The sequence below is a fragment of the Rhinoraja longicauda genome, chromosome 3 (assembly GCF_053455715.1).
Source record: "Rhinoraja longicauda isolate Sanriku21f chromosome 3, sRhiLon1.1, whole genome shotgun sequence".
NCBI lineage: Eukaryota > Metazoa > Chordata > Chondrichthyes > Rajiformes > Arhynchobatidae > Rhinoraja > Rhinoraja longicauda.
Window position 1 is genome coordinate 54,090,883 of NC_135955.1, and position 13,316 is coordinate 54,104,198.

The following is a 13,316-nucleotide window of genomic DNA, read 5'->3' on the forward strand; positions in this document are numbered from 1 at the left end:
CCCAAATGTGGAGTTTTGCTGCAGGCGCAAACCCCCTCATTTCATCCAGTTATTGAATCCCCGGATAACTTTAAAGTCACTTTTTATTCTTCCCTTTCTCTGCCAAATAGGTGTGCAATTCAGACAAGAAAGATATCTGTCAATCAAGCAAATTAGCACAAGACAGGGTTCTTATAATAAATGCCATCCTGTTAACTGATTCCAGACAGACATTAGTTCACAAGGTAATTTTGAGTTGCTATAAATGCTTTTTTTTTCATTCTTTATTTTCTGTGAAAGTTATGGCATTGTGACACAGACTTTAAATATGATAGCCCACCAGTTATGGTGCAGTCTTACTAGTAACAACACAAAACACACATAAAGAAGCTGAACCTGATTTTAACCTGCCACATCAGGTATTTCCCATATTTTCCAACCAGCCTATGAACTATAGGCACGGTAGCGCAGCGGTAGAGTTGCTGCTTTACAGCGAATGCAGCGCCGGAGACTCAGGTTCGATCCTGACTACGGGTGCTGCACTGTAAGGAGTTTGTACGTTCTCCCCGTGACCTGCGTGGATTTTCTCCGAGATCTTAGGTTTCCTCCCACACTCCAAAGACGTACAGGTATGTAGGTTAATTGGCTGGGTAAAAATGTAAAATATTGTCCCTAGTGGGTGTAGGATAGTGTTAATGTATGGGGATCGCTGGGCGGCACGGACTTGGTGGGCCGAAAAAGGCCTGTTTCCGGCTGTATATATATGATATGATATGATATAAATTAAATGGAACATATCAGGTGATTTGTGCGCTAACACTGACAAGAATAAACATGAAAGTTAATGGGTTCTCCTGAATAGTCAGTTGGTTCACTGCTGATCTTTTGTAACACCTATATGTGTGCAAAATGGAAACACGGACCTGTGTGTAGATTGGAACCATCTACAGTGCATTCAGAAAGTATTCAGACCCCTTCACTTTTTCCACATTTTGTTACGTTACAGCCTTATTTTTAAATGGATTAAATTCTTTTTTTCCCATCAATCTACTCACAATAACCCATAATAAAAAATGTTTGGTGTTTAGAAATGTTTGCAAAGTAATTAAAAAGAAATAACTGAAATATCACATTTACATAAGTATTCAGAACCTTTTTTCAGTACTTTGTTGAGGCACCTTTGGCAGCAATTACAGCCTCAAGTCTTCTTTGGGTGTGATGCTACAAGCTTGGTACACCTGTATTTGGGTAATTTCTCCCATTCTTCTCTGCAGATCCTCTCAAGCTTTGTCAGGTTGGATGGGGAGCGCCGATGCACAGCTATTTTCAGGTCGATGGAGTTCAAGTCCGGGCTCTGGCTGGGCCACTCAAGGACATTCACAGACTTGTCACGAAGCCACTCCTGCGTTGTCTTGGCTGTGTGCTTAGGGTCATTGGCCTATTGGAAGGTGAACCTCCGCCCCAGTCTGAGGTTCAGAAGGCTCGGGGGCAGGTTTTCATCAGGGATCTCTCTGAACTTTGCTCCGTTCATCTTTCTCTCGATCCTGACTAGTCTCCCAATTCCTGCCGCTGAAAAACATCCCCACAGCATGATGCTGCCACCACCATGCTTCCGTTATAGCAAAGGTATTGGCCAGGTGATGAGCGGTGCCTGGTTTCCTCCAGACGTGATGCTTGGCATTCAGGCCAAAGAGTTCAATCTTGGTTTCATCAGACCACAGAATCTTGTTTCTCATGTTCTGAGAGTCCTTTAGGTGCCTTTTGGCAAACTCCAAGCAGGCTGTCATGTGCCTTTTACTGAGGAGTGGCTTCCATCTGGCCACTCTACTATAAAGGCCTGATTGGTGGAGTGCTCCAGATAGAGTTGTCCTTCTGGAAGATTCTCCCATCTTCACGAGGAACTCTGGACCTCTGTTAGAGTGACCATCGGGTTCTTGGTCACTCCCTGACCAAGGCCCTTCGCCCCCGATTGCTCAGTTTGGCCGGGCGGCCAGCTCTATGAAGAGTCCTGGTGGTTCCAAAGTTCTACCATTTAAGAATGACGGAGGTCACTGTACTCTTCGGGACCTGCAATGCTACATAAATTGTTTTATACCCTTCCCCAGATCTGTGTCTCAACACAATCCTCTCTCAGAGGTCTACAGACAATTCCATTATCTTCATGGTGTGGTTTTTGTTCTGACATGTACTGTCAACTGTGAGACCTTATATAGACATGTGTGCCTTTCCAAATCATGTCCAATCAATTTAATTTACCACTGGTGGACTCCAATCAAGTTTTAGAAATATCTCAGGGATAATCAATGGAAACAGGATGAACCTATGCTCAATTTTAAGTGTCATAGCAAAGGGTCTAAATACTTATGTAAATGTGATATTTCAGTTATTTCTTTTTAATTACTATACAAAAATATCTCAACACCTGTTTTCCTTCTTCATTCTGGGTACTGTGTGTAGATTGATGATTTAAAAAATGAAGTTAATCCATTTTAAAATAAGGCTGTAATGCAACAAAATGTGGAAACAGTGAAGGGGTCTGAATACTTTCTGAATGCACTGTACATGTGTGATTCTTTACTGATTGCTAATAACCAACCTTCCCCATGTTTACTTGTTGACCAAAAACAAATGTAAACATTTTTGGCTTGCTTATGTTTAAGTCAGCTCATTCAGTCTGAAGAAGGGTCTCGACCCAAATCGTCACCCATTCCCTCTCTCCTGAGATGCTGCCTGACCCGCTGAGTTACTCCAACATTTTGTGATACCTTCGATTTGAACCAGCATCTGCAGTTATTTTCCTATAGTCAGTCCATGCTGATGAGCACAATTACACCAAATACCAATGTACGTCCTATCATTTGATGAATGCTAACTTCAAGCCACCAGATCTACCATATAATAATGAATTAAACCCAGAATACCACATTTTCAGGAGAATTATATCTCATTTGGTCATTTAGCATAGCCCAGCCCGGTTGTCCAAGCCAGCCGGTGGCGCAGCGGTAGAGTTGCTGCCTTACAGCGAATGCAGCGCCGGAGACTCAGGTTCGATCCTGACTACGGGCGCCGTCTGTACGGAGTTTGTACGTTCTCCCCGTGACCTGCGTGGGTTTTCTCCGAGATCTTCGGTTTCCTCCCACACTCCAAAGACGTACAGGTATGCAGGTTAATTGACTGGGTAAATGTAAAAATTGTCCCTCGTGTGTGTAGGATAGTGTTAATGTGCGGGGATCGCTGGGCGGCGCGGACTCGGTGTGCCGAAGGGCCCGTTTCCGCCTGTATCTCTAAATCTAAAAAAAAATCTAAATCAGCCAGGAACAGACTGGATCACTTGCTCCTTATCCTGGGAGAAGACCCAAGACTGCCTTGTGTCTGCAAACAGGAGGAGGTTTTTTTGTGTTGGAGGGGAATTCCATCCTTCACCTGCTTTGGCCCAGTGACCTTCATTTCACAGAATGGTAAAACGGGAACCAACACACTCTTTTGGATCACTTTATTGTTAATCAAAAAATGATTCCCCCCATTGTGCAAGAATTCTCTTTGAAATGTTACTGTAACCTACTTTCACTTGGCCACCTCTGTGACCATTATTCTGCAACTGAGCTGTATCATTTACAGATATTTAAAGGTTTATGTTTAGGTTTATTGGTACTAAGGTTTTTCTGTTACTTTTATGAATGTCCCACAACTAATAATGTCTGCATTTCCAAATAAAAACCTGAACATCTGAAATATTTAATGGACGGAATTACACCCATTGAAACCGATTCTTTTATTAGGTTTAGAATAGCATCGCCACTCCAAAGCCCCCCATCCACTCTTCCGCCTGTGTTCCATCTTTGTCTTCCCGTCTCGTAGTGAAAATGCAATTAAAGCAGTTCAAAACATCCTGCGGCATCTGTGGGGTCTTCAGTTTCGCAAGTCAAAAAAAAGTTCCCTGTGGCTTAAATGATAACTTGAAATCTTTAAACGATCTACAAAATGCATTTCCTTTTCTTGAAAGCAGAAATGTCATTCGGAAGATGAACAGGTCCATCGTCATATGCTATACCATTTCTTGCGATGATCAGAATTAGCAGTATTGATTGCAGCTCAGCGTGGACGAAGTTTGCAAGGGGCAGCTATCCGTGTGGTATCTATTGTACATCCGCAAGCAACCAACACGACATAAAAATCAAAAATGGCTGGTATACAATTAGCCCTTTACGACTTGACTCCTGCACACAGGTAGAAGCTAATCTGTGTCAGGATTCAGCAATGTATTATATTTTGTATATGGACTATTACATTAAAAAAAATATTTTATTTATTTTGCATCCGCATTTTACTTAAGTTGACCTAGAACTGGAAGTTTCTCTGCCTCTGATTACCAACATGACCCTTCTCAGACACACAATCGGTCTATATTTGCCACTTCACTCGGTGTTTCTGTCTTGGTGTCTCATTATTTCTGACAAAGTTATTTTCTGCCTTTCATGTATTGTTACACGATGTCTCGTTCTCTTCCCGTATTTCTTTACACTATTCCACCGCTATTCACCCCCCCCCCCTCCCCCGTCATTGCCTTGAATGTTGAGTTCGCATCTTATTCTGTAATTCAACTTCTTTCCACGTCCAGTCCCCACGTTACTAAATACATGAACTTTAAGCAATAAAATAATAAAATATTGAACTTCTGAAACAGTTAAATTGCTTTAAAGAATTGTATCTGAGCGCAGCAAGGACCTTTTCGTTGCAAATGTAGTGTTTGGGTGGAATGTGGCTGCACGTTCACGGTGCCTATCGTACTCTATTATTGATCAGTATTTTGGGGTATTTCAATTGTTTTTTATAGAAGACGAACTAAATGACTCCCTTTGCCAAACGTGACAATGTAAAGTATACAATTATGCAAGTATACAAGTATAAAGTATACAAGTATACAAAGTACGCAAATTCATCTTTGAAACCAGTCGTGTTTATACAACCGTTTCTCCAACCTATATTACCATGTATTTATCAGTTTCCACAAATAATTAGTGCCATTTCAAACAGTGGATAAATAATCTCCTTTTCTAGTTGTCAATATTTCGGAAAGTTTCGTGTGGATTTCACAGCAATTGAGCACAGTACGTGGTTTCTTATGGTCTGCACTGTCGCGAGTGTTTACACAGGACTGATAGCACGCTAGTTTCGTTTATATTTAACTTTAGTTTATTGTGCAGGGGGGCGGCGGTGGTGTTGGGCAGTCACGTGACGGTGACAGGTCCTGCCTATTGAGAGCAGACCACCCACCTCGAAGACCGCGCTGCCTAATAGAAACAGGCATGTAATTGTGAGACCTTCCAGCACACAGCAGAATGACTGCAACCTAGCAGGATTATTACAATCCCTGTTCCTTTAAAACCTTTTTTTTTTAATTTTGTGAAAAATAACATATTTTAGCTCCTGAAAATATCTCGACAAGCAAGACCAGCGCGATCATACGAGGGAGGTTCGGGAAAGATGGTAAGTTACCTTTGATTAGAACACATAGAGACCGCAGAGCTCTTGGAGTGTACGCTTGGCAGATGGCATAAACTCGTTGTGTTACTGATACAGTTATTTTAGCCTCTGCTTCTGTCGCTAATAGTGGGATTATTGTGGTTGGGTGGTGCAACAACGTTGATAAAGATCCGAGGTGATTTTGCTGTTTGATTGTACTCGAAACACCCAGTTTGGTTTAAACTGGTCGCTGAACAGACGGTGGGTTAATGGAAAAGGTGACAGAGCTAGGGGTCCCGAGGATCCCTCGCTCATTTTCACGCTCCAAGAGGTCGCCCCCAGCTTCCGTTCAGCGCAATTCTTATAGAGATGCACCTCTGGGACAAAAAGAAATCTCTGATCGGTGCTGTCTCCAGCAGGGAAAAGGACATCTATATTTTCTTCAGTTGAACTTCTGCAAGTAGCGTGGCTACGATAGAGTATGATTGCTGTTTTCTTTCATCCACCTCCGTTACCAAAGTATTCGCGTATATAGTACTTTATCATTTACTTTGTCCCCAACTATTTAGTACTTTATACTTAAATGTTACTTAAAATACAGTGAGCCGGTTGTTCAAAGTACATTTTATAAAGCGAAATCAATCCTCGTTGAAAAAAAGTTCTCAAATTCATTTATTTCGGATCAAAGACTACAGTATAAAATGAAACCTTGTAATTATATTTAAAGCGTGGCCATTTGAAAAAAAGAACTTCCACTATAAAAATGAGTGGTGGAAATAGGCGCGTGTAAATTAATGCATTAATCTTTTTTTATTTTGGCTGAAATAGTTTTGCCTCTAAGACTTCAGCATCCCCCCCCCCTTTATTTTTTTGCTGGTAATAGTCCTATTGAGTGATGTAGGCGTGAGGTGTAAACCGGATTAGCAGAGTCAAAGGGTGAGTACAATGAGGCGGAATTGTTTTACTTCCTTTCATTTCTCACGCCTATATATCTAATAAATTTGTTGCTACAGCAGTAGGTCAAAGGATCGTGTCGCCAATCGTGTTCGACAAGACGTGATGCTAGGCTGTCAAATGAATGGCCCCTGAAATGATTAAACTTACTTACTGAAAGCAGAATTGTGTGAGTTTGTCGATGTATATATGGCTGTGTGTTCTATTCCTAATTCGGTATCCATGCTCTGGGCAGCATGCAATGCACTGCTCTTTCAGCTCGATCAGGGGTAATTAGTTGCATTATTTTGACAGTTTTTGTGAGTAGTGCTTTTCCCCCCATCGTGTGTGGGAGAAGCAGAGGGGAGGCTTGGCATATTGAAACCAGTTACAAGAAAAACTACCGTGTGCTGTGTTTGAAGATTAAAGCACGTTGGAGCACAACGTCAACTTCTATTGAAAAAATTTGTTAACAGAAATTAGTTCAAAGAAAATTGAAAACATCTTTCACAAATTGACAATTCTTTATTAATTAGTCCGGGCTAAATCAACACCACTGAAAATCTAAACTTTGTTGTAATTTAGAGGTGAATAACGATGATGTGCAATGCATTTTCCTCAGTGCTCCAGAATTAAAGTTAGTCTGAAAGCTAAAGCTACACACTGATGGATCTAAACATTTTATGTAGATATATACATTTTCTTCTTTTTTCCAGCGGTTACAGCATAAAGTCCCAAAGGTACACTTGGTTGGTCTGAAATAATGTAGAAAGCCCTATTTCATTCACATTTATAACAATCGAAAATGGTTTGATTGATTCGTGTCAATCAGAGAGTAACATACTGTTACACGATTGGCGCCATGTCTCCTAGAAATCAATGGAGGCTCCAGACGTAAAGATGAAACACCTGTATTTGGTGGATTCGGATAAGGTTGCTGTGAGATGTGATGCCTGAATGTGCCACTGACGCAAGGTTATTGACACTCTATTTAACAGAAAAAATACTGACATAACTTAAAATCTATAGATTAATGACAGCATGATCAGGAGAGTGGAAAACCAGTGTATGTTAGATGGATGGAGATATCTAAGGGAAAAAGTAACAATATTCATTCTTATTGATAATTTCAACAAACAGGTACAATTACTAAAACATGTTATTGATTAAATCAATAAGATTTAATCCTTCCTGTAAATGTAAATCATAAAACGTGGCAGGGTTCACCAAATCAGATTATGATGTTGAAAACGGGAATACGAAACATTGTAGGGTATTGTATTACATTGTGCCCATCTAACCATGATTTGAAATGAGAAATAACAAAATGACATTTTAAATTTGCATATTGTGGATATCATTTTAATGGTTGGCTCAATATACACCGGACATTTGATGTAAAATAAATTGCCGTTGCACAAGGAAAGGTTCAAACGCAAAAGATGGGAAATGCTCCATAATAGTCAAATGACAAATAAAACTGATTAAATCCATTTGACAAAAAAACCCGATTCTGACCATTATGAGAAGACCCATAATGATTTGTTGAAGTTAACCCAACCGGTCGCCCAACGCCGTTTACATGAACAAGGCATGCATATTAAAGACAACAATGCTTCCAAATGTAAATAAGGCTAGATTGATTACGAACAACATTATCGCTTCGCAATGGAACACTCGCATGCATTAGTAATGAGGCAAATTGGGGGCATCCATAGCTGACCACCCAGGTTGAAAGTTTGAGCTCACACTTCTTCCTTTCTCTGCAGCCATACAGAAGCAAAGCAATTACATGCCAAATGTACTTTATCCATTCCCTATGCCCATGGAGCACAAGTTTAAAATGCACCGCCCTTTTAAACATTCCTTTTTTTAAAATAGAACAACCACTCATTATAAATTGGAAGACGTTTTGACATGGCACCTTTAAAAGAAAGTCAAAGAGAGCCTTTGGACATTTGGTGCCATTTACCATCAACCAAATACCTTGCTTATCGTATTTGTGTGCGCACAATCATTGTGGCTAAAAGTGGGTGCATGGAAGTGAGGTTCGCGGCAGGTTTTGATTGATGCCAGGTGGAACATGATAAAATTTAATTTCTGTCACGTTAGCAAACACATTTCTCAGTTGGTCATCATGGTAATCTTAACCTTAGGTAATAAGAAGTTTCTGATTAACCTTATTTAACTTTAAGTTAACAAAATTTGTTAATACAACTAACCCCTTGCTATTTGTAGACCACCAACAAAGTAAATTGACTTAATTTTTCATCTTTATTATGGAGAAAATTTAATTGTGTAAATTAAAACTCGCCAATAATGCATCCATTTGAAAGAGTGACATTAATTTGACATTTCATAGATCTTTAATGTGAAAATTTATCATTTCATATGAGCTATTTTTCTGACTAGTCTTCTCTTGAATTGAACACAATTTTGTTCTATCACATTTCGTCTGTTGTGATATTTGATATTTATAAATGTTATTGTAAACGGAATACTAAAATGCGCAGAGGGTTATATTATATTTAGATTCGCAAACTCAGAGAACATAAAACCCAATTTGGAACAAAATACAGCTGATGTAATAGTAAATGTTCGTTCAGAATTTAGATTGCATTTTGACTAATTCCTCAATCTTCGTGCTTTGTTGCAATACCACTTGGGACCTCTAAGGGGAGTAATGTAAAATGTACTTTGAGAGCGCGGTTTAATCATATAAACATAGCACAAAAAGTAAGGAAATTTGTGTTTGGTAGATTATTTCTTTGTTGTAACAATGCTTCTTGGCAATAAATCTTATACCGTTGGAAAGCCTGTTTATTTCCCTTTTAGATGGTGCCACGTTTGTAAGGAACATGCATTTGTGGGATGAGCAGCAGAGCTGAGTATATGGGTTGCGCCCATGAAAAATTTGCCAAATCTTCTCTGCCAATGCCAAACAGCTTATTCTGCTGTTGCTATTGACTCTTGTTTTGAGCTTCTGGTACCCCCAGGTGCTGACAATCAGGTACCTGATTGGCACCTGATTGGCAGCATCTGTGAGCATGGGCCCTGCTACAGTGGTCAGTAGGTGTCTGCTCCAAGAATCGGCATGCCACGTTTGACTGATCTGGATAGGGCCCGTGCGATAGGGCAACTTCAAGCTGGTGTTCCGCAAAACCATGTTGTGGCATTATTTGGAGTGAGTCCTAGTACCATCTCCAAAGTGAAGGCCAAGTTCCATATAACGGGGGATGTCAGAGACAGGCCGCAAAGTGGGCATCCCAAGAAGACGACACCCAAAGAAGACCGTTTCCTCACCCTGTCAGCACTTAGGAACCGTAGGCTGTCTTCTACAGATTTGCAGTCAAGGTTTGCAGGACGATATGGCCGACGGCTCTCTGCCCAGACAATTCGGAACAGACTGCACGCAGCCGATCTCCGGTCTCATAGGGCTGCCAGGAGGCCTGCCATGACTGCCCTTCACCGTCAGGCCCGTTTGCGCTGGTGTCGGCAACACGTGCACTGGAACCTGAACATGTGGAGGAACGTTATGTTCAGCGATGAGTCCAGATTCTGCCCACGGCAGTTGGATCATAGGGTCAAAGTGTGGAGAAGACGCGGAGAACGCTATGCTGATTGCTGCACCGATAGAGTAACATCTTTTGGTGGAGGCAGTGTGATGGAGTGGGGCGGCATCTCCCTCACTGGAAAAACGAGGCTTGTCATCATTGGAGGCAATCTCAATGCAGAGAGATATCGAGATGAGATTCTGCAACCAGTGGCAATCCCATATCTCCACAGTCTGGGACCGAACTCTATCCTCCAAGATGACAATGCTCACCCTCACAGAGCAGGGTTTCTCAGAGACTACCTCCAGAATTTGGGAGTGGAGAGGATGGAATGGCCTGCCAGCAGTCCTGACCTCAACCCCATTGAACACTTGTGGGATCAGCTTGGGCGTGCTTTTCGTGCCAGAGTGACCAACACAACCACGTTGGCTGACTTGCGACAAATGCTGGTTGAAGAATGGGATGCCATCCCACAACAGTGTGTGACCAGGCTGGTGACCAGCATGAGGAGGAGGTGCCAGGCTGTTGTGGCTGTGTATGGTTCTTCCACACGCTACTGAGGCTCCTGTTTATTAAATGAATAAATTGTTAAATTGCCAATATGTCTTGTTTCTTCAGACTTCAATCATCCAATCCACCAAACAACACCGAACAAGAGTCAATGGCAGAATAACCTGTTTGGCATTGGCAGAGAAGATTTGGCAGATTTTTCATGGGCGCAACCCACATACTCAGCTCTGCTGCTCATCCCACAAATGCATGTTCCTTACAAATGTGGCACCATTTAAAAGGGAAATAAACAGGCTTTCCAACGGTATAAGATTTATTGCCAAGAAGCATTGTTACAACAAAGAAATAATCTACCAAACACAAATTTCCTTACTTTTTGTGCTATGTTTATATGTATCAATTCTAAGAGTGGTTAGGGTAGACATTGATTACATTTCCCACCAGACAGATGACAATCGACCATATTATCAAGCTAAGATTTGGAGAGCACATTTATAATTATCAGATTTGCTGAAATTAATAATCGAAAACAATGTACATTTCCCAATTATCTGTATAATACAGGAAAATAGGCCGAATTGGATTGAGATAGACAACGATGAAATAACAGTTAATTTATGCTTAAATGATTAAGCTAAGGTTAAATAATTGAAAGTTAATATTTAATTGATGAATGGAAGTTAATTATTGGAAACTTGGATTATGAAATTTAACTTCCCAAAATTAAGGTGTTTGCTTTAATGTGAAGTTGAGAAAGTTGTAGACATTTGTTGTATAGCTTATGTCTATTCATATTTCATACTGTCGTCAAAATAATTTATTGGGAAAAACATGGCTTCAAATCTGAATCTAATTCTGATTTTATGAAGTGACATTCTGGATTAGAGCGGTATATCTCTGCTGATGCGAGAAATCAAGATGCGAGAAATCACGAAAAATCAATTCCGTACACCCAGTCGATACACTGCATGTAACTTATATACTCTAATTTTAGCTATTATATACTGTGCCATTTATGCTCCCACGATTATTTATTACACCTAATGTAAAGATTAATTTGTTATAATATTTTGTGTAACTTTACAGCTTTGGCTTCATAGAGCATAGTAAATGGGATTGCTCTAAATTGGTACATTGTGTCTGCATTGATGTGGTTGGTCGAGGGAGCGGTTTTAGTGTTGACCGTCTTTATGAACCGACATCAATAAGACCATTTTGAGGCCTTGATAAGGTTTGACACCGAATGGTAGAATGATTTTGGAAAGCAGAATCTTCCTGAAGTGGTGTACTGCCCTCCAAACTTTAACTCAGCGAGTTAAAATGTTCAACCGTGTGTGTTGGTTTTGTTGATTGAGTCAGAAAATTGAAATCCCACACGGGATATTTGCGCAAAAATCTGTGCTGATTCGCACTGAAAGGCTACTCCATCAGGGATGCCGTCAATCGGATGAGAAGTTAAAGCGAGTTTCCGTCTGTTCTCCCAAGTGAATGTAAAATACCCCAGGCCAATGTTTCACGGGAAAGCACGAAGAGATGCCTTGTTTCCTGGCCGATGTTTTCGCCTCGTTGACATTCTGGAAAGCAGATTATCCTCATATTATCATGTTTTTGTGCCTGTGGGATCTTGCTGTGTACACGTTGGCCGCTGCGCTTCGTGTGTTGAAACAGCGATCCTTCATTGGCTGCGAACCGCTTTATAACGTTTTGAAACGCGCCATATATAAATGGACGTAGTTCATAGTACAGAATGACGGCGAATGGATAGACCTTGTTTGGAGCTTGCCTCAAATTCTTTACGCACAGGCGCACATGAATGTGAAATTCAACTGAGCAGGTTTCCTTTCCTCATCCTATCCCTCACCACCCCTTTCCCTTCTGGAAATTAACAGAAGTCTGTTAATTATCCATGCAAATCACATTGATCCTGATGGGGTTTGACAGGACCACTGAGGATTTTGTTTTCTTCCTTTGATACTACTGTAATTCAGCCATTCTCACATTGTTGCAGCGCGTCGCCCTGGGTACGCCGGTCACATGACCCCAATGAAACTCCCCACATCTCCCAATGAATAAAATGAAAATGTGTATGGGTGGTTTGTGCGGGGGCGGTGGGAGGGGTGTGTGGGATTTCTACGATTAAAAATAAAAGATATCCCTATTTGTCTGAAAAGTCCCAGATAGGGAACAAAAAATAACGTTTAATCATTTTCCAAAGATTTATATCCACTCGGGTGCCTTTCCTATTTATTGTGGGCGAGTTTTTAAAGTTTGTATTCTTTTCATTCGCGTGATTTGAGAAAGAGCAGCTATTGAAACATTTCGAAAGAGAATGTGCGTGCGCGCACACACACACCTCGTACTTCCAACTGCACGATCCAAGGGCTGTCATTATCCGTGCAAGCCTGCTAATTCAACTGAGACCTCCCAGCATTTGTTACATCTCGATGCCAAGATAAAGAATTTCCATTGAAACAAGAGCAAATGGTTAAAAAACAAACTTCAAAACCATTCGCGAGAACCGGACTCCCTGTAATCTGCAGAACCTGCTGTTACGGGAAAAAATAGCTAAATTGCATCTCCGTCAAAAATATATAAAAGTTTGTTTTACCAAGTGCGTGCAAAGGAGAGAGAAAGAGAAAGACTGTGACGGGAGTGAAAGGCTATGATTTCTTTCAGCCGAACCGCGGCTCCCCTGAAGTGGGGATGGATGCATTCGCAGCCTGGGTGGTCTCTCCACTTTGGTGAGCTGTTGCTAAGCAGCTAATAATAGTCGTGTTTGCTGAGTAATTTCAACCTTCCTCAGCCAATCAGAGCCAAGCAATACAAGCCTTCACCCAGCCATCTGACGGCCCTGGAGGCGGGTTTTTGCTTTCCTTC

The 13,316-nt window shown here is 41.1% G+C and overlaps 1 protein-coding gene across 1 annotated transcript in view; it reads left to right on the top strand.

The window, feature by feature from the left end:
• The first annotated feature begins 5,337 nt into the window (after positions 1-5,337).
• Positions 5,338-13,316, top strand: part of ptch1 (patched 1) — a 78,064-nt gene continuing 70,085 nt past the window's right edge. Inside the window, exon 1 of the mRNA XM_078396161.1 lies at positions 5,338-5,466. Within this exon, the coding sequence (XP_078252287.1) occupies positions 5,464-5,466 (3 nt within the window). The 5' untranslated portion in view covers positions 5,338-5,463. The remainder of the gene's footprint in view (positions 5,467-13,316) is intronic.